At 52.6% G+C, this 24,092-nt stretch overlaps 1 protein-coding gene across 11 annotated transcripts; it reads right to left on the bottom strand.

The window, feature by feature from the left end:
• Window positions 1-2,425: 2,425 nt before the first annotated feature.
• Window positions 2,426-20,330, bottom strand: LOC310889649 (uncharacterized protein). 11 transcript variants are annotated; one of them, XR_014576676.1, is made up of 27 exons: window positions 18,044-18,412; window positions 16,856-17,422; window positions 14,886-16,715; window positions 14,715-14,767; window positions 14,585-14,632; window positions 14,430-14,480; window positions 14,207-14,343; window positions 13,952-14,073; window positions 13,741-13,833; window positions 13,528-13,581; window positions 13,333-13,427; window positions 12,086-12,189; window positions 11,905-11,957; window positions 11,421-11,828; window positions 11,157-11,244; window positions 7,798-7,997; window positions 7,562-7,696; window positions 7,428-7,478; window positions 7,239-7,298; window positions 7,089-7,136; window positions 6,703-6,991; window positions 5,707-6,080; window positions 5,512-5,566; window positions 3,707-5,225; window positions 3,357-3,586; window positions 3,048-3,282; window positions 2,426-2,871 (listed from the first exon to the last, which is right to left on the bottom strand). XR_014576676.1 is itself a non-coding variant. In XM_083817469.1 (27 exons), exons 3-7 carry the CDS (start codon window positions 18,797-18,799, stop codon window positions 18,104-18,106), a joined length of 249 nt encoding a protein of 82 aa, XP_083673595.1. In that variant the 5' UTR covers window positions 18,800-18,811; window positions 18,895-19,792; window positions 20,144-20,330; the 3' UTR covers window positions 6,831-6,991; window positions 7,089-7,136; window positions 7,239-7,298; window positions 7,428-7,478; window positions 7,562-7,696; window positions 7,798-7,997; window positions 11,157-11,244; window positions 11,421-11,828; window positions 11,905-11,957; window positions 12,086-12,189; window positions 13,333-13,427; window positions 13,528-13,581; window positions 13,741-13,833; window positions 13,952-14,073; window positions 14,207-14,343; window positions 14,430-14,480; window positions 14,585-14,632; window positions 14,715-14,767; window positions 14,886-16,715; window positions 16,856-17,422; window positions 18,044-18,103. The 11 variants fall into 11 exon arrangements, 3 of the variants coding, with proteins under 3 accessions (XP_083673595.1, XP_083673593.1, XP_083673594.1); XM_083817469.1 differs by lacking the exons at window positions 2,426-2,871; window positions 3,048-3,282; window positions 3,357-3,586; ... (1 more) ...; window positions 5,512-5,566; window positions 5,707-6,080 and adding exons at window positions 18,423-18,472; window positions 18,556-18,632; window positions 18,761-18,811; window positions 18,895-19,792; window positions 20,144-20,330 and having other exon boundaries at window positions 6,831-6,991; window positions 18,044-18,135; window positions 18,275-18,325; XM_083817467.1 differs by lacking the exons at window positions 2,426-2,871; window positions 3,048-3,282; window positions 3,357-3,586; ... (2 more) ...; window positions 5,707-6,080; window positions 18,044-18,412 and adding exons at window positions 18,423-18,472; window positions 18,556-18,632; window positions 18,761-18,811; window positions 18,895-19,792; window positions 20,144-20,330 and having other exon boundaries at window positions 6,831-6,991; window positions 16,856-17,003; window positions 17,074-17,107.
• Between the last annotated feature and the right edge of the window lie 3,762 nt (window positions 20,331-24,092).

Below are 24,092 nucleotides of genomic sequence, written 5' to 3'. Positions count from 1 at the left end.
AAAAACCCTTACAGCCCTAACCCGATAAAATTTACCACACTAAACCCCTGAAGAGTGTTCTGGGGGGTCCACATTCAATTCTGGAATTTCACACTTCCATTTAAGTCTTCTTCCCCCCCAATTTGGGGGTTCGCCCACCCAATTTTGGGGGTTCCTCCCCTAATTGGGGGGGACACAACCAATTTTGGGGGGGACACAACCAATTTTAGAGTCCCCCACCCTCCTTTTTTGGGTTTCCCCCAATATTAAGAGCTCTTCCGCCCAATTTTGGGGGACCCCACTATTTTGACGTTCCTTCCCCTAACTTGGGGCTTCAACCCTTCAATTTTGGGGGGGCTCCCACCCTCTTATTTTGGCCTTCCGCCCTAATATGAGGCCTAACCCCTCAGAACCTTGACCCCTAAGCCTACGGCAACCACCGCTCTAACCCTAACCCCTACCCCAAAAAACCCTAGAAACCCTAACCCTAAAAACCCTTACAGTCCTAACCCGATAAAATTTACCACACTAGACCTATGCCTAAAAGCCCTAACCCTAAAAATTAAGACCCTCTAAACCCTAACCCAAAAAGTAAAGATTCTCAAAGCCCTAACCCTGGAGATCCTAACCTTAATTTTTTTTTTTAAGACCTTAAAACCCTAACTCTAAATACCTGACCATAACTAAAACCCTAAGACCCTAACCCTAAAAACCCTATCAACACTAAAACCACAAAATATTTTAAAACCTTAACACACCAACCCCCAACCCCTAACCCTTATAACTCCAGCCCTAACAACCTTAAAATCCTAACCCTAAACCCTGAAAACCCTAACCCTGAAACCCAACCCTAGTGCCTTAGCCCTGAAACCTTAAAACCCTAACACCTTGTTAGAAACACTCTGTAACCAATAACATAGGCTCAGGCAAGAATCTCAGTGAAGTAGCATTTTTATTCACGATTGCAATGGCAGGCGTCCCACAAACTACCTACTAGTTCCATAACACAGTTTATATAAATTTTTTTTTCCTCTCGGTGACCAGGACCCTCCCCAGTTTCCCCATTGACTGGGTAATCCAAGTTCACGATCTACCCGGTGCTTCACTGAAAATACACAGCTGCTGGCCTGTTACAAGTCGATTTTCTTTTTTCCTTGACTGTTTTCCTCTTTGAGGTGGTAATGTTTCTTACACCGTGATTTCCAACCAATTGCTCTAAGGATTCTGGTTGTCTGCATTTCACAAGGTTGTCTGGTAAGCTTTCTTATCACTGCAAGCATATCTCGATACCACCTTCCTTCCCTCTAAACAATGTAACTCTGTGCAAAAACATTTTTATTCCCACAACCTTGATCCCCTTACCCTAAAATCCTTATTCCCTTTAACCCTAACAACTCTAACCACAACCCTAACCCTTCATATCAACCCCCCGACGCTAATGACACTGACTAATGATCCAAACCCCAAACTGCCCCAACCCCAGGAAACCGACAAAGAAACTGACATGAAGCTGAAAACTACAAAAAAGGCAAAACCCTGGATACAGACCCCAAATCACAAACACGCGACCAAAATGCTACAGAAAAGCCCCAGATGCAGGCCCCAAGCACTACAGCTAGGCCCCAGAAGCTCAAGACACATCCCAAAGCCAAAATGCAAGCCCCAAATGCTACAGAAAAGCCCCCAAACACCAGACGCAGGCTGCAGAAGTCTACAAGCGGGCCACGACCCACTCCCAGACGCAGGCCCCAAAGGTGTACAAGCAACTCCCCGCCCTCCCCAGAGGCACACCCCAAAGGTGTACAAACAGCCCCAAACCCCCACGACCCAGACCCCTACAGCATAGAAGCAGCTCCCAACCCCATCCCCCAAGGCACATGCCCCAACCCCCCCCAAGGCAGGCCCCAAAGGTGTACAAGCAACTCCCTCCCCACGCTCCCTCCCCAGAGGCAGGCCCCAAAGGTGTACAACCAGCACCCGACCCCCCCCCCAGATGCAAGCCCCAAAGGTGCACAAGGCAGCTCCAAACCTCCCCCCCAACCCAGGAGTCCAGTGTACGAGCAGCTCTCAATCCCTCCCCAACGCAGGCTCCTATACTGTACAACCAGCTCTGAACCCCCCCGCTCCCCAGACACAGGCACCAAGACCCCGCAGAGAAGGCCCCAAGGGTGTGCAAGCAGCTCCCAACCACCCCCCCCGAGGCAAGCCCCAAAGCCGCATACAGGGAAGCCCCTAGCGTGTACAAGCAACTCACAACCCCTCCCAACTGCAGGCCCCAAAAGCGTAGAAGCAGCTCCCAACTCCCCAAACGTAGGCACCTACAGTGGACAAGCACCTCTCAACCACCCCCCAGCTGCAGACCCCAAAGCTGTACAAGCAGCTACAAACCATGCCCAAGGCAGGACCCTGCAGTGTACAAGCAGCTCTCACGCCCACCCCCAGATACAAGTCCCAAAGGTGGACAAGCAGCTCCCAACCCCCTCCAGATGCAAGTCCCAAAGATGTACAAGCAGCTCCCAACCCACTTCAGATGTAGATCCCTACATTGTACAAGCAGCTCCCAACCCCCACAGATACAGATCCCTACATTGTAGGAGCAGCTTCCAACCCCCCCAGATGCAGGCCCTGACCCCACCCCCAAAACACAGTCCCCAAAGGTGTACAAGCAGCTCCACACCCCCCCCAAGACACAGGCCCCAAAAGCCTAAACATATGCCAAGCAAGTACTAATGCAGGTGCCAAACGCTACAGACAGGCCCAAAAGCACAGGCACACGCCCCAGATGCTCGAGGCCGAGACGTAACTTGGCTTTCTGAATTACTGGAAAGCGGCTTTCCTTCTCAGCGAGGTGTGCGCAGGCTAGACAGGATGGGGCTTCAGGCACCTCTTCACCTGTGGAAACACACTGCCATCAGGCACTGCCATGCCAGACAAGCTTTTTCTGTTAAAACACCCTTCTCAGATGCCCCGCGGCATTCAAGTGACCTGCTTTGCTCCGATTCTAAAGACTAGTGTCACAGCCCACCTTGCCTGTGGCACGTGACCAACAGAAGAGAAAGCAACCATACCGTTTGGAAACCGTCACTGCACGTGCCGCTCCTTGATGCTCTGTAACCTCTTCTCAAATCCTCAGCCACTTCTGTGTAGAGCCTGCCATGACACCTTCAAAGCAAGATGGATACCCTTCGCAGTCACCTTGTGCAACTTGGCCATTCTGCTCCACTGCTCCACTCACGACCAGCCTGCCCTTCTCGTGCTGCTCTTCAGAGTGCAGCTTGGCCCCTCTGAGTCTGTGCGAGGCACCTGCAAAAAAAAAAGAAAAGCATAGGCCGCGGCAGCATCCAAAGCCGCAGCACAGCTAGGACAGGTACTCTCACCTGCTCCCTTACTCTGCCCCCTCACCTGCCCTCGAGGCAGATGCTTCCATCTGCTCTCTTAAGCCAGCTACAACACCTCTGGAATATAAACAGGACTTTAACTGTATTTTGTGTAGTTAAGTAACTGCAGTGACAACCGCACCCCTAAAATAACTGCTACATCTGTTCATCGCTCACCTTGCCAAAACCAGCTCTGGTCGTGAAGTCCCAGGTTGTACGCTGTGTTTCAGCTTTAACAAATGAAAACAGTCAGAAGATAATCATTCAGCTGCCAGCATTAGCACCCATCCCTCAACAACACAAGGGACCCCATGGCTAATTTTATCATTTCAAAACAGCAGCCCCCTTACCTCAGCACCTGGAAAGTAGATCAAGCCAGTCACCGGGTTGCCTACCGAGTCCTTGACAGTTCCAAAAGGAGCTCTTTCCTGTGACCAGTTCCTCCTAAGGTTTACCCCTCTACTGGGGAGGGGAACGAAATACATACAAAAAATCAAAACCCCACATCTGCGAGCTTTCAAGATTCAATGACAGACCTCTCCTCTAGCACTATTCAAGCACTATGCAAACAGCTGCTCGCAAGCAGCTCAAGTCTCCCCCTCCACATTTGCCAAACACCACGGAGATGACTCTGTGCCAGCTGCCCTTCAGTACGTGCCCAGAGGCAGAGCAGATGTCTTTGCCAAAACAGTCCGGACAATGTATTAGTACACCGCCACGTTAGCTACCATCACTAACTGCCAGGCAGGACAGCTCCAGGCCAAACACACACACACAGGCACGCTACAAACATTACGAACAAAACACACAACACAAGGCGCAAAAAAAAAGAGGACTCCCAGAGGGAAGCCATACAGCGACAGCAAGTCAGAACAGGTGCTCTGCAGCAGACCCAAGGAGAGACTCAAATGTCACGACATGCGACTGGAAGCAACTGCCAGAACTGGGATGATGGAGGCATAAAAAGCCTGCCTTCAAGGCAAGAGACCAGAAGGATGGGGAGTGCAAACCCCAGAAGAAAAATGCTTCGGAAATGAACTCCCAAGACAGAGCTCCTGATGAAGCCCACATGACTTCCGCAACAGCGAGGATGGAAACAGATGCCATCTGAAACAGAATATGATGCACAAGACCTGAAACACATCTGCGCTTTAAGCTGCGACTGCAAGTCAAGAAGTGCTCAGATAAGCCCTACGATGATGAAACAAGCATTTAGGACCTTTGGTGTGGCTAACAAGTTGCCCATCTAATCCGTCCAGTGGAAAAAGGCAATGAGGATATCAAGACCTGAGGAGCGTGTAACATATGATAATCGCATCAAGAAACATTTGATACAAAAAAATTACACGCACAGAAGAAATGATCTCTTTAGGCTCCCACTGCAAGACAAGAAATGCCCAGCTTCCGTTTGAGCATCAGCATTATTCCAGTGAGGTCAAGTGTTCAACACCCTCAGGACGGCTTCCCCAGGGCCTGCCAAGCACCAGGAGCAACAGCACAGCACAGACAACACAGAACACAGACACCAAGCTGGAACTGCCCTGCCTGGCACGTGCTCAAGCCCTACCTGACAGAATCCCACGCCCCCACACACTGTCTGACCGTGATCAATCCTAAAAAGCCCCATCCACAGCAATGACTTAAAAGCACAGACCCTCGCCCTATGTGTGCATTCAAAACCCGAAAGCAAACATAGCACTTGCCCCGCAACTTAGCTTGGGAATGATGGGAGGCAGGTTCCATCCTCATCAAGGAACACGAAGGCTAGCCAGGACATTGCTTCCGGCACGAGGCTCCTCTTCATCTGCAGAAATAAAGTGCCATCGGGCACTGGCACACCAGCCAAACTTCTTCCAGTGAAACACCCACCTCAAAAACAAAACAGTAGTCCACTGACCTGCTCTGCTACTGAAGTCAGATAGACCAACTCCAGACAACTGCCCTCCTTCCCCTGCCAACCACCCCCAAACACACAGTATTTGCCCCTGGACTTAATTCTCAGGGGTCACAATCCATCCTCAAGGTGGACCACAGAGGCCAACTAGGATGTTCCCAGTATCTTCTTCGTCCCCAGAAAAGAGGAGTCACCCAGAGGTGGGACCAATAGACTACCAAACCAAAACCAATGCCCTTTTCCCAACTTTTCTCCACTCACCTTCCCGATCCAGGCTTAGCGCTTCCATTTACTGTGCTGAGCCAAGGTCACGTAGCTTAGACCAAGGAGAAAGAACAAACAAAAATGACAATCCACAAAACAGTCTATACCCACTCCTCTTCTTTCCTCCCCTACCCCAACAGCCAAGAAGCCCCAGACCCACGTTCCCCAACCCAGTACCACCGCTTCGCTCACCTAACATCCCAAGGAGATGCATCACCCTCGTGCCTCATTCAAGTGTCCGTGCCCATGCCCTGGGCTACAAGAAACAAAAAGAGGAGGTCATATCCGTGATGGACACGCAAACAGTACAGCTCCTTGCAGAGGACTCAAACACAGAGACGAGAGCCAGAAAAAAAAAAAACACACCCTCAGGTCCACAAATACCAAAAGGCCATGAATGCACAGCAGCCCCAACAGGGGTAATCACAGACTTATCCTTTACAGATGAGAACGGTGACCCTGCTCAGTCTCTCCGTAATACTGCACTTATGCGGTCAAGCCCCTTCTGATGCATACTGAAGCTCCTTGTGAAGCCTCTGGACAGTTATGCAAATGACTTGATATACCTAGAGATTAAAAGATAACTCAAAAAAAAAGGAACCGTACCCCACCATTTCCCAAAAACAAGTTAGCCAGCAACACCTCCTAAGCACACCTCTATTACGTGAATTCCAAGCACTTAAAAACTAGAAGGCTGCAACGTCTAAAGACTCCACAGCCACACAAACCACAGGCAAAAGCTCCAAAAATAAAACAAACTGTCCCTAACCCTGAAAAAGACTACCCCTTACACGCCTACTGCTGCTCTTTTCAGACACATGCTTACACAGGGAGCTTCGATGATACTTATCTCCTAAACCCTGCTCCATCACTTTGCCACCAAGGTTATAACTTTCATAATATTTGCCTTAATTCTGCAGAAATCATAACGGACCCAGAACCACAAAGTAAACACACAAAGTAACACTGCCATCCTATCCGTAAAGACGCTATAACAATTACTCACCTGAAGAAGAGCTGCATGCAATACAGGCACCTATTACTAGATTGGTTTACTCTAACAGATCCTACTAGTTGTTACCTCACAAAGATGGGCGTACCGGTCTCTACTTGGAAACGCATCAGTCCATAGACTCTTAACCACCTAAAGAAACCTGCAACTCACTGAAGGAAAAACAAAGCACTTACCCCAAAGTGCAGCCCAGGCAGAATGAGCTCTCTGATGGGATGCCTGTGACTCAATGACCACCAGGCCCTCCCTGGAACCCAAAGCCAGTCACCTGGGAAAGGGGAGGGGCAAAACACAAGAAAGTAGAAAGAGGAGAAGCAGCAGCTGTGGTTTATTTTTTTTTGCTTCATCTTTGAATATTGAAAGCTTTTCTCCTCTACAACTCCTGTCTCAGGAACCAAACAGCATTCCAGTGACCTGCTTTGCTCCTATTCCAAGGACTATCACAGCCCACCTTGCCTGTGGCACCTGATAAACAGAACAGAAAGCAACCACAGCAGCAAAAGCCACTGCACCCTCAGGACAGTTACCCTCATCCCCTCCTTTACCTCAGCTGCTTACCTACCCCACGTGGCAGATGCTTCCACCCGTTCTCTGAAGCCTCCTAGAGCACCTCCAAAAGAGAAACTGGAATTTTACTCTATTTGATGTAGTTAAAAAAATTGCAGCGACAGCCGCACCCCAAAAATAACAGCTACCTCTGTTCATCACTCACCAGAGTCACTCCAGAGGTAGCTCGGGTCGTGACGTCCTGTACTGCACACTGCGTTTCAGCCTGAACAAAGGAAAACACAGTCAGACCATGAACATTCAGCTGACAGCATTAGCACCCATCCCTCAACAACAGAAGTCACCCCATATTTAATGTTTTCGTTTCAAAACAGCAGTCCACTTGCCTCTGTACCTGCAAGTTAGATCCAAGCTCGAAAGGAACGGCCACCATCACCCATGCCACCTGGGAACACAGAAGGACAAAATGACCGCTGTGCTTGCAAGCGACCACCTGCCACATTGCTCCTCTGTCCCAAACAGCCTCACCTCAGACCCTCAGAGGGAAACACCTGAATGTCTTCCCTTCGCTTCAGATAAGGGATCACCAGGCTGATAAAACTCTCACCTTCCCTCACTGCTCCGTGACACGGGGATTTCCCTGTCCAAGACTGCACGAAGCCCCTGCAGAGACGAGAGAAAAGCACACCATGAGGCACCTCACAGCCACAGCGTACCTGCTGCAATACCTCTCTCTTCCCAACTCCTTTACTTCAGCTCCTCACCAGCTCTGAGATTCTTTGCTTCAGTTTCCCCATTGACTGGGTAATCCAGGTTCACAATCTATCCGGTACTTCACTGAAAATACACAGCTGCTGGCCTGTTACAAGTCAATTTTCTTTTTTCCTTGACTGTTTTCCTCTTTGAGGTGGTAATGTTTCTTACACCGTGATTTCCAACCAATTGCTCTAAGGATTCTGGTTGTCTGCATTTCACAAGGTTGTCTGGTAAGCTTTCTTATCACTGCAAGCATATCTCAACACCACCTTCCTTCCCTCTAAACAATGTAACTCTGTGCAAAAACATTTTTATTCCCACAACCTTGATCCCCTTACCCTAAAATCCTTATTCCCTTTAACCCTAACAACTCTAACCACAACCCTAACCCTGCGTATCAACCCCCCAACGCTAATGACACTGACTAATGATCCAAACCCCAAACTGCCCCTAACCCCAGGCAACCCACAAAGAAACTGACACAAAGCTGAAAACTACAAAAAAGGCAAAACCCTGGATACAGACCCCAAATCACAAACGCGACCAAAATGCTACAGAAAAGCCCCAGATGCAGGCCCCAAGCACTACAGCTAGGCCCCAGAAGCTCAAGACACATCCCAAAGCCAAAATGCAAGCCCCAAACGCTACAGAAAAGCCCCCAAACACCAGACACACTCCCCAGAGGCACGCCCCAAAGGTGTACAAACAGCCCCAACCTCCCAAGACCCAGACCCCTACAGCGTAGAAGCAGCTCCCAACCACCCCCCCCCCCCCAAGGCAGGCCCTAACAGTGTGCAAGCAGCTCCCACCCCCCCCAGACGCAGGCCCCAAAGGTGTACAAGCAGCTCACAACCACCCCCCCAGAGGCAGGCCCCAACCCCCTCCAGACGCAAGCCCGAAAGGTGTACAACCAGCTCCAACCCCCCCCCCACCAAGACGCAGGCCCCAAAGGTGTACAAGCAACTCCCCACCCTCCCTCCCCAGAGGCAGGCCCCAAAGGTGTACAACCAGCACCCGACCCCCCCCACATACAAGCCCCAAAGGTGCACAAGCAGCTCCAAACCTCCCCCCCAACCCAGGCGTCCAGTGTACGAGCAGCTCCCACCCCCCCCCCAACGCAGGCTCCTACACTACAACCAGCTCTGAACCCCCCCCACAGACTCACCAGACGCAGGCACCAAGCCCCCGCAGAGGCAGGCCCCAAGGGTGTGCAAGCAGCTCCCAAGCCCCCCCCCCCAAGAGGCAGGCCCCAAAGCCCCATAGAGGGAAGCCCCTAGCGTGTACAAGCAACTCACAACCCTCCCCAGAGACACGCCCCAAAGCTGTAAAAACAGCCCCAACCCCCCAAGACCCAGACCCCTACAGCATAGAAGCAGCTCCCAACCCCACCCCCAAGGCACATGCCCCAACCCCCCCCCCCCAAGGCAGGCCCTAACAGTGTACAAGCAGCTCCCAACCCCCCCCAGATGCAAGCCCCAAAGGTGCACAAGCAGCTCCAAACCTCCCCCCCCCAACCCAGGCTTCCAGTGTACGAGCAGCTCCCACCCCACCCCCCCCCCCAACGCAGGCTCCTATACTGTACAACCAGCTCTGAACCCCCCCGCTCCCCAGACACAGGCACCAAGCCCCCGCAGAGGCAGGCCCCAAGGGTGTGCAAGCAGCTCACAACAACCCCCCCCGCCCCAGAGGCAGGCCCCAAAGCCCCATAGAGGGAAGCCCCTAGCATGTACAAGCAACTCACAACCCCTCCCAGCTGCAGACCCCAAAGCTGTACAAGCAGCTACAAACCATGTCCAAGGCAGGACCCTGCAGTGTACAAGCAGCTCCCAACTCCCCCCCCAGATACAAGTCCCAAAGATGTACAAGCAGCTCCCAACCCCCCCCAGATGCAAGCCCCAAAGGTGTACAAGCAGCTCCCAAGCCCCCCCAGATGCAAGTCCCAAAGGTGTACAAGCAGCTCCCAACCCCCCCCAGATGCAAGCCCCAAAGGTGCACAAGCAGCTACAAACCTTCCCCCCCAACCCAGGCGTCCAGTGTACGAGCAGCTCCCAACCCCCCCCAACGCAGGCTCCTACACTACAACCAGCTCTGAACCCCCCCCCCCACCCCCCACTCACCAGACGCAGGCACCAAGCCCCCGCAGAGGCAGGCCCCAAGGGTGTGCAAGCAGCTTCCAACCCCTCCCCCCCCCGAGGCAGGCCCCAAAGCCCCATAGAGGGAAGCCCCTAGCGTGTACAAGCAACTCCCCACCCTCCCCAGAGGCACGCCCCAAAGGTGTAAAAACAGCCCCAACCCCCCAAGACCCAGACCCCTACAGCATAGAAGCAGCTCCCAGCCCCACCCCCAAGGCACATGCCACAACCCCCCCCCAAGGCAGGCCCTAACAGTGTACAAGCAGCTCCCAACCCCCTCCAGATGCAAGCCCGAAAGATGTACAAGCAGCTCCCAACCCCCCCCCCAGATGCAAGTCCCAAAGGTGCACAAGCAGCTCCAAACCTCCCCCCCCCAACCCAGGCGTCTAGAGGACGAGCAGCTCCCAACCCCCCCCCCAACGCAGGCTCCTATACTGTACAACCAGCTCTGAACCCCCCCACTCCCCAGACACAGGCACCAAGCCCCCGCAGCGGCAGGCCCTAAGGGTGTGCAAGCAGCTCACAATCACCCCCCGCCCAGAGGCAGGCCCCAAAGCCCCATACAGGGAAGCCCCTAGCGTGTACAAGCATCTCACAACCCCTCCCAGCTGCAGGCCCCAAAAGTGTACAAGCAGCTCCCAACTCCCCAAACGTGGGCACCTACAGTGGACAAGCACCTCTCAACCACCCCCCAGCTGCAGACCCCAAAGCTGTACAAGCAGCTACAAACCCTGCCCAAGGCAGGACCCTGCAGTGAACAAGCAGCTCCCCCCCCACCCCAGATACAAGTCCCAAAGATGTACAAGCAGCTCCCCCCCCCCCAGATACAAGTCCCAAAGGTGGACAAGCAGCTCCCAACCCCCTCCAGATGCAGATCCCTGCAGTGTACAAGCAGCTCCCAACACGCACCCCCAAACGCAAGCCCATACTGTGTACAAGCAGCTCCCAATCCCCACAGATACAGATCCCTACATTGTAGGGGCACCTTCCAACCCCCCCAGATGCAGGCCCTGACCCCCCCCCAGACACAGTCCCCAAAGGTGTTCAAGCAACTCCCAACCCCCCCCCCCCGATGCAAGCCCCAAAGGTGTACAAGCAGCTCCACACCCCCCCCCAAGACACAGGCCCCAAAAGCCTAAACATATGCCAAGCAAGTACTAATGCAGGTGCCAAACGCTACAGACAGGCCCAAAAGCACAGGCACACGCCCCAGATGCTCGAGGCCGAGACGTAACTTGGCTTTCTGAATTACTGGAAAGCGGCTTTCCTTCTCAGCGAGGTGTGCGCAGGCTAGACAGGATGGGGCTTCAGGCACCTCTTCACCTGTGGAAACACACTGCCATCAGGCACTGCCATGCCAGACAAGCTTTTTCTGTTAAAACACCCTTCTCAGATGCCCCGCGGCATTCAAGTGACCTGCTTTGCTCCGATTCTAAAGACTAGTGTCACAGCCCACCTTGCCTGTGGCACCTGACCAACAGAAGAGAAAGCAACCATACCGTTTGGAAACTGTCACTGCACGTGCCGCTCCTTGATGCTCTGTAACCTCTTCTCAAATCCTCAGCCACTTCTGTGGAGAGCCTGCCATGACACCTGCAAAGCAAGATGGATACCCTTCGCAGTCACCTTGCGCAACTTGGCCATTCTGCTCCAACCCCACTCACGACCAGCCTGCCCTTCTCGTGCTGCTCTTCAGAGTGCAGCTTGGCCCCTCTGGGTCTGTGCAAGGCACCTGCGAAAGAAAAAGAAAAGCATAGGCCGCGGCAGCATCCAAAGCCGCAGCACAGCTAGGACAGGTACTCTCACCTGCTCCCTTACTCTGCCCCCTCACCTGCCCTCGAGGCAGATGCTTCCATCTGCTCTCTTAAGCCAGCTACAACACCTCTGGAATATAAACAGGACTTTAACTGTATTTTGTGTAGTTAAGTAACTGCAGTGACAACCGCACCCCTAAAATAACTGCTGCATTTGTTCATCGCTCACCTTGCCAAAACCAGCTCTGGTCGTGAAGTCCCAGGTTGTACGCTGTGTTTCAGCTTTAACAAATGAAAACAGTCAGAAGATAATCATTCAGCTGCCAGCATTAGCACCCATCCCTCAACAACACAAGGGACCCCATGGCTAATTTTATCATTTCAAAACAGCAGCCCCCTTGCCTCAGTACCTGGAAAGTAGATCAAGCCAGTCACCGGGTTGCCTACCGAGTCCTTGACAGTTCCAAAAGGAGCTCTTTCCTGTGACCAGTTCCTCCTAAGGTTTACCCCTCTACTGGGGAGGGGAACGAAATACAAACAAAAAATCAAAACCCCACATCTGCGAGCTTTCAAGATTCAATGACAGACCTCTCCTCTAGCACTACTCAAGCACTATGCAAACAGCTGCTCGCAAGCAGCTCAAGTCTCCCCCTCCACATTTGCCAAACACCACAGAGATGACTCTGTGCCAGCTGCCCTTCAGTACGTGCCCAGAGGCAGAGCAGATGTCTTTGCCAAAACAGTCTGGACAATGTATTAGTACACCGCCACGTTAGTTACCATCACTAACTGCCAGGCAGGACAGTTCCAGGCCAAAAACATAGGCACGCTACAAACATTACGAACAAAACACACAACACAAGGCGCAAAAAAAGGACTCCCAGAGGGAAGCCCTACAGCGACAGCTAGTCAGAACAGGTGCCCTGCAGCAGACCCAAGGAGAGACTCAAATGTCACTACATGCGACTGGAAGCAACTGCCAGAACTGGGATGATGGAGGCATAAAAAGCCTGCCTTCAAGACAAGAGACCAGAAGGATGGGGAGTGCAAACCCCAGAAGAAATCTCTTAGGAAATGAATTCCCAAGACAGAGCTCCTGATGCGACCCAGATGACTTCTGCAAGAGTGAGTATGGAAACAGATGCCATCTGAAACCGAATATGATGCACAAGACCTGAAACACATCCGAGCTTTAAGCTGCGACTGCAATACAAGAAGTGCTCGGATCAGACCCATGATGACAAAACAAGCTTTTAGGACCTTTGGTACGGCTAACAAGTTGCCTTTCTAGTCTGTCCAGTGCAAAAAGCAATGAGGATATCAAGACCTGAGGAGCACGTAACATGATGATCACATCAAGAAACATTTGATACAAAGACCCGAGGAGTGCATGACACAGAACACACCCTGCAGAAGCAGCACTACAAGACAAATAAACAGATGGGAACTGTCCTGCCTGGCACATACACTCACACTACAAAATAACCCCTGCTCCTTCTATTAGCCTGGTGACCCAGCCTCAAGCAGCCTGAAGGTGACGCAGCCTCAACCACCCTCACAGTGGCACCAAGTATATTCAGCCGGCTGGCTCCATGCTGCTCCGGCTCCCAGCTCCCATCAGCCACACCACATATGCAAATACCAGGTGCCCCTCAACTTAGCTCTCAGATTGCTGGATGGTAAATTCCCTCCACCTCAAGAAATGCACAGACACTGAGAGACATCTTAGTCCATGGCCAGGCTCATCATCATCTGCAAAAACAGCGTACCAGCATTCACTAGCACACCGGCCCTGATGCCCACCTCCTCCACAATACTGACTACCGCTGAAGCAACATACGGTTGTGCTCACCCGTTCCTCTCTGAGTCCAAGCTCCAACAGTACAGCCAGTATCACCCACACCACCTGGGAAAACAAAGGGATAAAATGATCGTTGTGTTCTCAAGTAATCACCCACCACACTGCTCCTCTATCCCACCCAGCCTCACCTCAGACCCTCAGCAGATTCTGAGGAAGGCCTGCTGCAGCACCTGCTAAACCAGGGGAAACACTTCAAGGACTTGCCTTAGGGGGACCTTGCTTAGGGACACTGACTGGGCTGACGACCCTCTCGCCTTTCCTCAGCACTCCACAATGTGGGGATTCACCTCTCCAAGGCTGCAGGAAGCACCCACAAAAGAAAAAAAAGAAAAGGCAGATCCTCAGGCACCTCACAGGCACAGCGTACCTGCTGCAATACCTCTCTTTCTCTAGCTCTTTTTCTTCAGCTGCTCACATGCTCCAACTCGGCCGGGCCGGCACCACGGACTGGTGGTGCTTTCCACACTGCTGGAAAGCAGGCTTTATCCTCAAGGCACGTGCAGGCTAGATGAGATGGGGCTCCAGGCACCTCTTCACCTGTGGAAACACACTGCCATCAGACACCGCCATGCCAGACAAACTTTTCCTGTTAAAACACCCTTCTCAGATGCCCTGCGGCATTCCAGTGACCTGCTTTGCTCCCATTCTAAAGACTGATGTCACAGCCCACCTTGCCTGTGGCACCTGATCAACAGAAGAGAAAGCAACCGCAGCGCTTGGAAACCATCCCTGCACGTACTGCTCCTTGTCACTCTCCGGCCTCATCTCAAATCCTCAGCCACTTCTGTGGAGAGCCTGCCATGGCACCTGCAAAGCAAGACAGAGACCTTTCATAGTCACCTCGTGCTACTTGGCCATTCCGCTCCAACCCAGCTCATGACCAGCCCCCCTACTTAAGCAGCTCTTCAGAATGCAGTTTGCTCCTTTGAGCCTGTGCGAGACACCTGTGAAAGAGGAAGAAAAGCATAGGCTAAGGCAGCATCCAAAGCCGCAGCACAGCTAGGACAGGTACTCTCATCTGCTGCCTTACCTCTACCCGCTTACCTACCCCAAGGCAGATGCTTCCATCTACCCTCTTAAGCCAGCTACAACACCTCTAAAACAGAAAAGAGGGGTCACTTAGAGTGACAGTGACAACCACAACCCAACTATAACTGCTCCGTCTGTTCATCGCTCACCTTGCCAGAGGCAGCTCTGGGTGTGACGTCCCAGGTTGTACGCTGTGTTTCAGCTTTAACAAATGAAAACATAGAAGGTAATCATTCAGCTGCCAGCATTAGCACCCATCCCTCAACAACACAAGGGACCCCATGGCTAATTTTATCATTTCAAAACAGCAGCCCCCTTGCCTCAGCACCTGGAAAGTAGATCAAGCCAGTCACCGGGTTGCCTACCGAGTCCTTGACAGTTCCAAAAGGAGCTCTTTCCTGTGACCTGTTCCTCCTAAGGTTTATCTAGGACTGGAGAAAAATAAAAACACTCCACATCTGCGAGCTTTCAAGATTCAATGACAGACCTCTCCTCTAGCACTACTCAAGCACTATGCAAACAGCTGCTCGCAAGCAGCTCAAGTCTCCCCCTCCACATTTGCCAAACACCACAGAGATGACTCTGTGCCAGCTGCCCTTCAGTACGTGCCCAGAGGCAGACCGGATGTCTTTGCCAAAACAGTCCGGACAATGTATTAGTACACCGCCACGTTAGCTACCATCACTAACTGCCAGGCAGGACAGTTCCAGGCCAAAAACATAGGCACGCTACAAACATTACAAACAAAACACAGAACACAAGGCGCAAAAAAAGGACTCCCAGAGGGAAGCCCTACAGCGACAGCTAGTCAGAACAGGTGCCCTGCAGCAGACCCAAGGAGAGACTCAAATGTCACTACATGCGACTGGAAGCAACTGCCAGAACTGGGATGATGGAGGCATAAAAAGCCTGCCTTCAAGACAAGAGACCAGAAGGATGGGGAGTGCAAACCCCAGAAGAAAAATGCTTCGGAAATGAACTCCCAAGACAGAGCTCCTGATGCGACCCAGATGACTTCTGCAACAGCGAGGATGGAAACAGATGCCATCTGAAATCGAATATGATGCACAAGACCTGAAACACATCTGCGCTTCAGGCTGCGACTGCAAGACAAGACGTGCTCAGATCAGCCCTACGATGATGAAACAAGCATTTAGGACCTTTGGTGTGGCTAACAAGTTGCCCATCTAATCTGTCCAGTGGAAAAAGGCAATGAGGATATCAAGACCTGAGGAGCGCGTAACATATGATGATCGCATCAAGAAACATTTGATACAAAAAAATTACATGCACAGAAGAAATGATCTCTTTAAGCTCCCACTGCAAGACAAGAAATGCTCAGCTTCCGATTGAGCATCAGCATTATTCCAGTGAGGTCAAGTGTTCAACACCCTCAGGACGGCTTCCCCAGGGCCTGCCAAGCACCAGGAGCAACAGCACAGCACAGACAACACAGAACACAGACACCAAGCTGGAACTGCCCTGCCTGGCACGTGCTCAAGCCCTACCTGACAGAATCCCACGCCCCCACACACTGTCTGACCGTGATCAATCCTAAAAGGCCCCATCCACAGCAATGACTTAAAAGCACAGACCCTCGCCCTATGTGTGCATTCAAAACCCGAAAGCAAACATAGCACTTGCACCCCAACTTAGCTTGGAATGACAGGAGGCAGGTTCCATCCTCATCAAGGAACACGAAGGCTAGCCAGGACATTGCTTCCGGCACGAGGCTCCTCTTCATCTGCAGAAATAAAGTGCCATCGGGTACTGGCACACCAGCCAAACTTCTTCCAGTGAAACACCCACCTCAAAAACAAAACAGTAGTCCACTGACCTGCTCTGCTACTGAAGTCAGATAGACCAACTCCAGACAACTGCCCGCCTTCCCCTGCCAACCACCCCCAAACACACAGTATTTGCCCCTGGACTTAATTCTCAGGGGTCACAATCCATCCTCAAGGTGGACCACAGAGGCCAACTAGGATGTTCCCACTATCTTCTTCGTCCCCGGAAAAGAGGAGTCACCCAGAGGTGGGACCAATAGACTACCAAACCAAAACCAATGCCCTTTTTCCAACTTTTCTCCACTCACCTTCCCGATCCAGGCTTAGCGCTTCCATTTACTGTGCTGAGCCAAGGTCACGTAGCTTAGACCAAGGAGAAAGAACAAACAAAAATGACAATCCACAAAACAGTCTATACCCACTCCTCTTCTTTCCTCCCCTACCCCAACAGCCAAGAAGCCCCAGACCCATGTTCCCCAACCCAGTACCACCGCTTTGCTCACCTAACATCCCAAGGAGATGCATCACGCTCCCAGCTCCTCTTGTGCTCCGAGCATCTCCAGCATTTCAGGAACTGGAACCGCTGACACCTGGCGCGCCTCAGGAACGTGGCAGGAGATGTACTCTGCTCTTTCAAGGTGCTTCCAAAGCCTGCATAACAGGCAAAGCAGACTAACACAATCCACTGACCAACTCAGGGCCCACACTGCCGTCCACTCACCCTCGTGCCTCATTCAAGTGTCCGGGCCCATGCCCTGGGATACAAGAAACAAAAAGAGAAGGTCATATCCGTGATGGACACACAAACAGTACAGCTCCTTGCAGAGGACTCAAACACAGAGACGAGAGCCAGAAAAAAAAAAAACACACCCTCAGGTCCACAAATGCCAAAAGGCCATGAATGCACAGCAGCCCCAACAGGGGTAATCACAGACTTATCCTTTACAGATGAGAACGGTGACCCTGCTCAGTCTCTCCGTAATACTGCACTTATGCGGTCAAGCCCCTTCGGATGCGTACTGAAGCTCCTTGTGAAGCCTCTGGACAGTTATGCAAATGACTTGATATACCTAGAGATTAAAAGATAACTCAAAAAAAAAGGAACCGTACCCCACCATTTCCCAAAAACAAGTTAGCCAGCAACACCTCCTAAGCACACCTCTATTACGTGAATTCCAAGCACTTAAAAACTAGAAGGCTGCAACATCTAAAGACTCTACAGCCACACAAACCACAGGCAAAAGCTCCAAAAATATAACAAACTGTCCCTAACCCTGAAAAAGACTACCCCTTACAGGCCTACTGCTACTCTTTTCAGATGCATGCTTACACAGGGAGCTTCGATGATACTTATCTCCTAAACCCTGCTCCATCACTTTGCCACCAAGGTTATAACTTTCATAATATTTGCCTTAATTCAGCAAAAATCATAAGGGACCCAGAACCAAAAGCAAACACACAAAGTAGCACTGCCATCCTATCCGTAAACATGCTATAACAATTACTCACCTGAAGAAGAGCTGCATGCAATACAGGCACCTATTACTAGATTGGTTTACTCTAACAGATCCTACCAGTTGTTACCTCACAAAGATGGGCGTACCGGTCTCTACTTGGAAACGCATCAGTCCATAGACTCTTAACCACCTAAAGAAACCTGCAACTCACTGAAGGAAAAACAAAGCACTTACCCCAAAGTGCAGCCCAGGCATAATGAGCTCTCTGAAGGGATGCCTGTGACTCAATGACCACTAGGCCCTCCCTGGAACCCAAAGCCAATCACCTGGGAAAGGGGAGGGGCAAAGCACAAGTAGAAAGAGAAGCAGCAGCTGTGGTTTATTTATTTTTGCTTCAGCTTTGAATATTGAAAGCTTTTCTCCTCTACAACTCCTGTCTCAAGAACCAAACAGAATTAAAGTCACCTGCTTTGCTCCTATTCCAAAGACTATCACAACCCGCCTTGCCTGTGGCACCTGATAAGCACAAGAGAAAGCAACCACAGCAATAAAAGACACTGCACCCTCAGGACAGTTACTCTCATCCCCTCCTTTACCTCAGCCGCTTACCTACCCCACATGGCAGATGCTTCCACCCGTTCTCTGAAGCCACCTAGAGCACCTCTAAAAGAGAAACTGGAATTTTACTCTATTCGATATAGTTAAAAAAACTGCAGTGACAACCGCAACCCAAAAATAACAGCTACCTCTGTTCGTCACACACCAGAGTCACTCCAGAGGTAGCTCGGGTCGTGACGTCCTGTACTGCACACTGCGTTTCAGCCTGAACAAAGGAAAACACAGTCAGACGATAAACATTCAGCTGACAGCATTAGCACCCATCCCTCAACAACAGAAGTCACCCCATATTTAATGTTTTCGTTTCAAATAGCAGTCCACTTGCCTCTGTACCTGCAAGTTAGATCCAAGCTCGAAAGGAACGGCCACCATCACCCATGCCACCTGGGAACACAGAAGGACAAAATGACCACTGTGCTTGCAAGCGACCACCTGCCACACTGCTCCTCTGTCCCAGCCAGCCTCACCTCAGACCCTCAGAGGGAAACACCTGAACGTCTTCCCCTGTGGTGGTTTTACAGGGGTAGGCGACCGAGCTCCACCAAAACCGCTCTCTCACTCTCCCTCCTCAGAGAAGGACAGGGAGAAAATACAAGGAAAAAGGGCTCAAGGGTTGAGATAAGGACAAGGAGATTACACAGTAAATATCGTGATAGGCAAAACACACTCAGCATAGAAAGATAGAAAGATTTATTGCTTATTACTACACAATGTAGAGAAGCGAGAAACAAACGAAAGCAACCAAAAGCACCTTCCCCCCCAACCACCCTCTTCCACCTTCTCCCCCCCAGCGGTACAGGTGATCGGTGTTTATGGTCAGTCTATAGCGCTTCTTTGCCGCCACTCCTTCTCGGACGCCCTCATCCCCTGTGCTGTGGGGTTCCTCCCACAGGATGCAGTCCTTGGTCAACTGATCTGGCATGGCCTTCCCACAGGCAGCAGCTCTTCCAGAACTGTTCCAGATGTAGGTCCATACCACGGGGTCCATCCCTCAGGAGCAAACTGCTCCAACCTGGGTCCCCCACGGGCAGCAGCTCCTGCCAGCTCACCTGCTCCTGCGTGGTCCCCTCTCCACGGTCTACAGGTCCGGCCCGGAATCTGCTCCGGCAAGGGTCTTCCACAGGCCGCAGCCTCCATCAGTGCAGGTCCACCTGCTCCACCGTGGCCTCCTCCACCAGCTGCAGCATGGAACCCTGCTCCACCGTGGTACTCCGTGGGCTGCAGGGGGACAGCCTGCTTCACCATGGTCCTCGCCACAGGCCGCAGGGGACTTCTGCTCCGGCACCTGGAGTACCTCTCCCCCTCCTTCTTCACTGACCTTGGCGCCTGCAAGGCTGTTCCTCACTCCTCTTGCTCTCCCAGCTGCTGCGTGGACCAGCGTGGTTTTTTTTTTTTTTTCCCTGTCTTAAATATGCTCTCACAGACGCGCAAACAACATCACTTATTGGCTCCGCTCAGCAGCGGGGCCATTACCTAACATGGGGCAGCTTCTAGATTCTTCGCACAGAAGGCACCCCTAGAGCTCCCTGCTACCAAAACCTTGCCACATAAACCCACTATGTCCCTTCACTTCGGTTAAGGGACGACCAGGCTGACAACACGCTCGCCTTCCCTCACTGCTCCGTGACACGGGGATTTCCCTGTCCAAGACTGCACCAAGCACCTGCAGGGACGAGAGAAAAGCACACCCTGAGGCACCTCACAGCCACAGCGTACCTGCTGCAATACCTCTCTCTTCCTAGTTGCTTTACTTCAGCTGCTCGTTAGCTCGATCTAAGATAAATGTGCCCGGGCGGCGCCGCGCCAAAATGTGCCCGGGCGGCGCCGCGCCAAAATGTGCCCGGGCGGCGCCGCGCCAAAATGTGCCCGGGCGGCGCCGCGCCAAAATGTGCCCGGGCGGCGCCGCGCCAAAATGTGCCCGGGCGGCGCCGCGCCAAAATGTGCCCGGGCGGCGCCGCGCCAAAATGTGCCCGGGCGGCGCCGCGCCAAAATGTGCCCGGGCGGCGCCGCGCCAAAATGTGCCCGGGCGGCGCCGCGCCAAAATGTGCCCGGGCGGCGCCGCGCCAAAATGTGCCCGGGCGGCGCCGCGCCAAAATGTGCCCGGGCGGCGCCGCGCCAAAATGTGCCCGGGCGGCGCCGCGCCAAAATGTGCCCGGGCGGCGCCGCGCCAAAATGTGCCCGGGCGGCGCCGCGCCAAAATGTGCCCGGGCGGCGCCGCGCCAAAATGTGCCCGGGCGGCGCCGCGCCAAAATGTGCCCGGGCGGCGCCGCGCCAAAATGTGCCCGGGCGGCGCCGCGCCAAAATGTGCCCGGGCGGCGCCGCGCCAAAATGTGCCCGGGCGGCGCCGCGCCAAAATGTGCCCGGGCGGCGCCGCGCCAAAATGTGCCCGGGCGGCGCCGCGCCAAAATGTGCCCGGGCGGCGCCGCGCCAAAATGTGCCCGGGCGGCGCCGCGCCAAAATGTGCCCGGGCGGCGCCGCGCCAAAATGTGCCCGGGCGGCGCCGCGCCAAAATGTGCCCGGGCGGCGCCGCGCCAAAATGTGCCCGGGCGGCGCCGCGCCAAAATGTGCCCGGGCGGCGCCGCGCCAAAATGTGCCCGGGCGGCGCCGCGCCAAAATGTGCCCGGGCGGCGCCGCGCCAAAATGTGCCCGGGCGGCGCCGCGCCAAAATGTGCCCGGGCGGCGCCGCGCCAAAATGTGCCCGGGCGGCGCCGCGCCAAAATGTGCCCGGGCGGCGCCGCGCCAAAATGTGCCCGGGCGGCGCCGCGCCAAAATGTGCCCGGGCGGCGCCGCGCCAAAATGTGCCCGGGCGGCGCCGCGCCAAAATGTGCCCGGGCGGCGCCGCGCCAAAATGTGCCCGGGCGGCGCCGCGCCAAAATGTGCCCGGGCGGCGCCGCGCCAAAATGTGCCCGGGCGGCGCCGCGCCAAAATGTGCCCGGGCGGCGCCGCGCCAAAATGTGCCCGGGCGGCGCCGCGCCAAAATGTGCCCGGGCGGCGCCGCGCCAAAATGTGCCCGGGCGGCGCCGCGCCAAAATGTGCCCGGGCGGCGCCGCGCCAAAATGTGCCCGGGCGGCGCCGCGCCAAAATGTGCCCGGGCGGCGCCGCGCCAAAATGTGCCCGGGCGGCGCCGCGCCAAAATGTGCCCGGGCGGCGCCGCGCCAAAATGTGCCCGGGCGGCGCCGATCACAGACCTACCCTTTACAGATGAAAAAGGTAACTTTGATACAACCCTGCTCAGTCTCTTGGTAATACTGCGCCTACGTGGTCAAGCTTCTTGTAGTGTGTAATCAAGCTCTTTTCAGTCCTCTGGAGAGTTACACAAGTGCCTTCATACGTCTAGAGATTCAAATATAACCCAAAAACACAAGTGGATCCCACCACCCCAAAAACAAGTGAGCCAGCAACCTCTGCTAAATATCCCTCTAGTAAGTGATTTCCAAGCACTTAAAATCTAGAAATCCATAGACTCCAACCTGCCCAAAGAACCCTGCAACTGACTGAAGGAAAAACAAAGCACTTACCCCAAAGAGCAGCCCAGGCACAATGAACTCTGTAATGGCATACCTGGGGCTCATATACCATTTGGCCCAGCCCAGCACCCAAACCCAATCACCTGGGAAAGGGGAGGGGCAAAGCACAAGAAAGTACAAAGCGCACAAGCAGCAGCAGCTGTGGGTTTTTTTTGTGTTTTTTTTTTGTTGTTGTTGTTGTTTGTTTGTTTGTTTTAAATCTGGTTTAGCTCAACAGCATGCAGACTGCAGACAAGAGAACTGGGGTTATTCTAGAAGCAACAATACCCATGCTTTTGCTGCAGCTTCGAATATTGAAAGGACAATACGACCAAGCAACTGATTTTTTTTCAGCTGGAATTAGCTCAAACCTTTCTTTACATAGAAAGAAAAATCTAGGAGCATAACAGATCACTCATCAAAAAAAAATTCACCAATTCCATGTAATAACATCACTCGCAGAAAAATTCACGTACTTGAGTAGGCTATCTGAAAACCAAAAGGCTATGCTGATGGGTCAAAACACACTACAGGACAATGGAGCCTGGCCCTCTGCTGCACCAGCTTAAATCCTATCCCTACACTCACCAAGGTGCAACCCCAACCCAAACACAGACACACCATTTCAGCCTCAACACAGTTTTGGAAACTGCTGGAAAGCAGGCTTCATCCTCAGCGAGGCGTGCTCAGGCTCCACAGCATGGGGCTTCAGGCACCGCTTCACCTACTGAAGCAGACCACCATCAGGAGCTGCCACGCCAGACCACCTTTTTCCTCTGCAACACCTTTCTCAGGAACCAAACAGCATTCCAGTGACCTGCTTTGCTCCTTTTCCAAAGACTACCACAGTCCGCCTTGCCTCTGGCACCTGATAAGCAGAAGAGAAAGCAACCACAGCAGCACAAGCCACAGCACCCTCAGGACAGTTACTCTCATCCCCTCCTTTACCTCAGCTGCTTACCTACCCCACATGGCAGATGCTTCCACCCATTCTCTGAAGCAACCTAGAGCACCTCCAAAAGAGAAACTGGAATTTTACTCTAATTGATGTAGTACACTAACTGCAGTGATGGGCACGAAAATGTGCCCAGATGGCAGCAATCACAGACTTACCCTTTACAGATGAAAAAGGGGACCCTGCTCAGTCTCTTGGTAATACTACCGTGCTTATGCGGTCGAGGAACCGTACCCCACCATTTCTTAAAAACGAGTAAGCCGGCAACACCTCCTAAGCACGCCTCTATTACCTGAATTCCAAGCACTGAAAATCTAGAAGGCTGCAACATCTAAAGACTCTACAGCCACACAAACCACAGGCAAAAGCTCCAAAACTATAACAAACTGTCCCTAACCCTGAAAAAGACTACCCCTTACACGCCTACTGCTGCTCTTTTCAGACACATGCTTACACAGGGAGCTTCGATGATACTTATCTCCTAAACCCTGCTCCATCACTTTGCCACCAAGGTTGTAACTTTGATAATATTTGACGTATAATATTTGACATACAGGCAAAGACTCACAAGTAAGCCCCGCAATTCGGCAAAAATCATAAGGGACCCAGAACCACAAAGTAAACACACAAAGTGACACTGCCATCCTATCCGTAAACATGCTATAACAATTACTCACCTGAAGAAGAGCTGCATGCAATACAGGCACCTATTACTAGATTGGTTTACTCTAACAGATCCTACCAGTTGTTACCTCACAAAGATGGGCGTACCGGTCTCTACTTGGAAACGCATCAGTCCATAGACTCTGACCCACCTAAAGAAACCTCCAACTCACTGAAGGAAAAACAAAGCATCTACTCTAAAGTGCAGCCCAAGCAGAATGAGCTCTCTGATGGGATGCCTGTGACTCAATGACCACTAGGCCCTCCCTGGAACCCAAAGCCAATCACCTGGGAAAGGGGAGGGGCAAAACACAAGAAAGGAGAAAGAGGAGAAGCAGCAGCTGTGGTTTATTTTTTTTTTGCTTCAGCTTTGATTATTGAAAGCTTTTCTCCTCTACAACTCCTGTCTCAGGAACCAAACAGCATTCCAGTGACCTGCTTTGCTCCTATTCTAAAGACTATCACAGCCCACCTTGCCTGTGGCACCTGATAAGCAGAAGAGAAAGCAACCACAGCAGCAAAAACCACTGCACCCTCAGGA

The sequence above is a fragment of the Anser anser genome (genome assembly GCF_964211835.1).
Source record: "Anser anser genome assembly, chromosome: Z".
NCBI classification, from domain to species: Eukaryota; Metazoa; Chordata; class Aves; order Anseriformes; family Anatidae; genus Anser; species Anser anser.
This window is presented reverse-complemented; position numbering and strand designations above follow the sequence as displayed.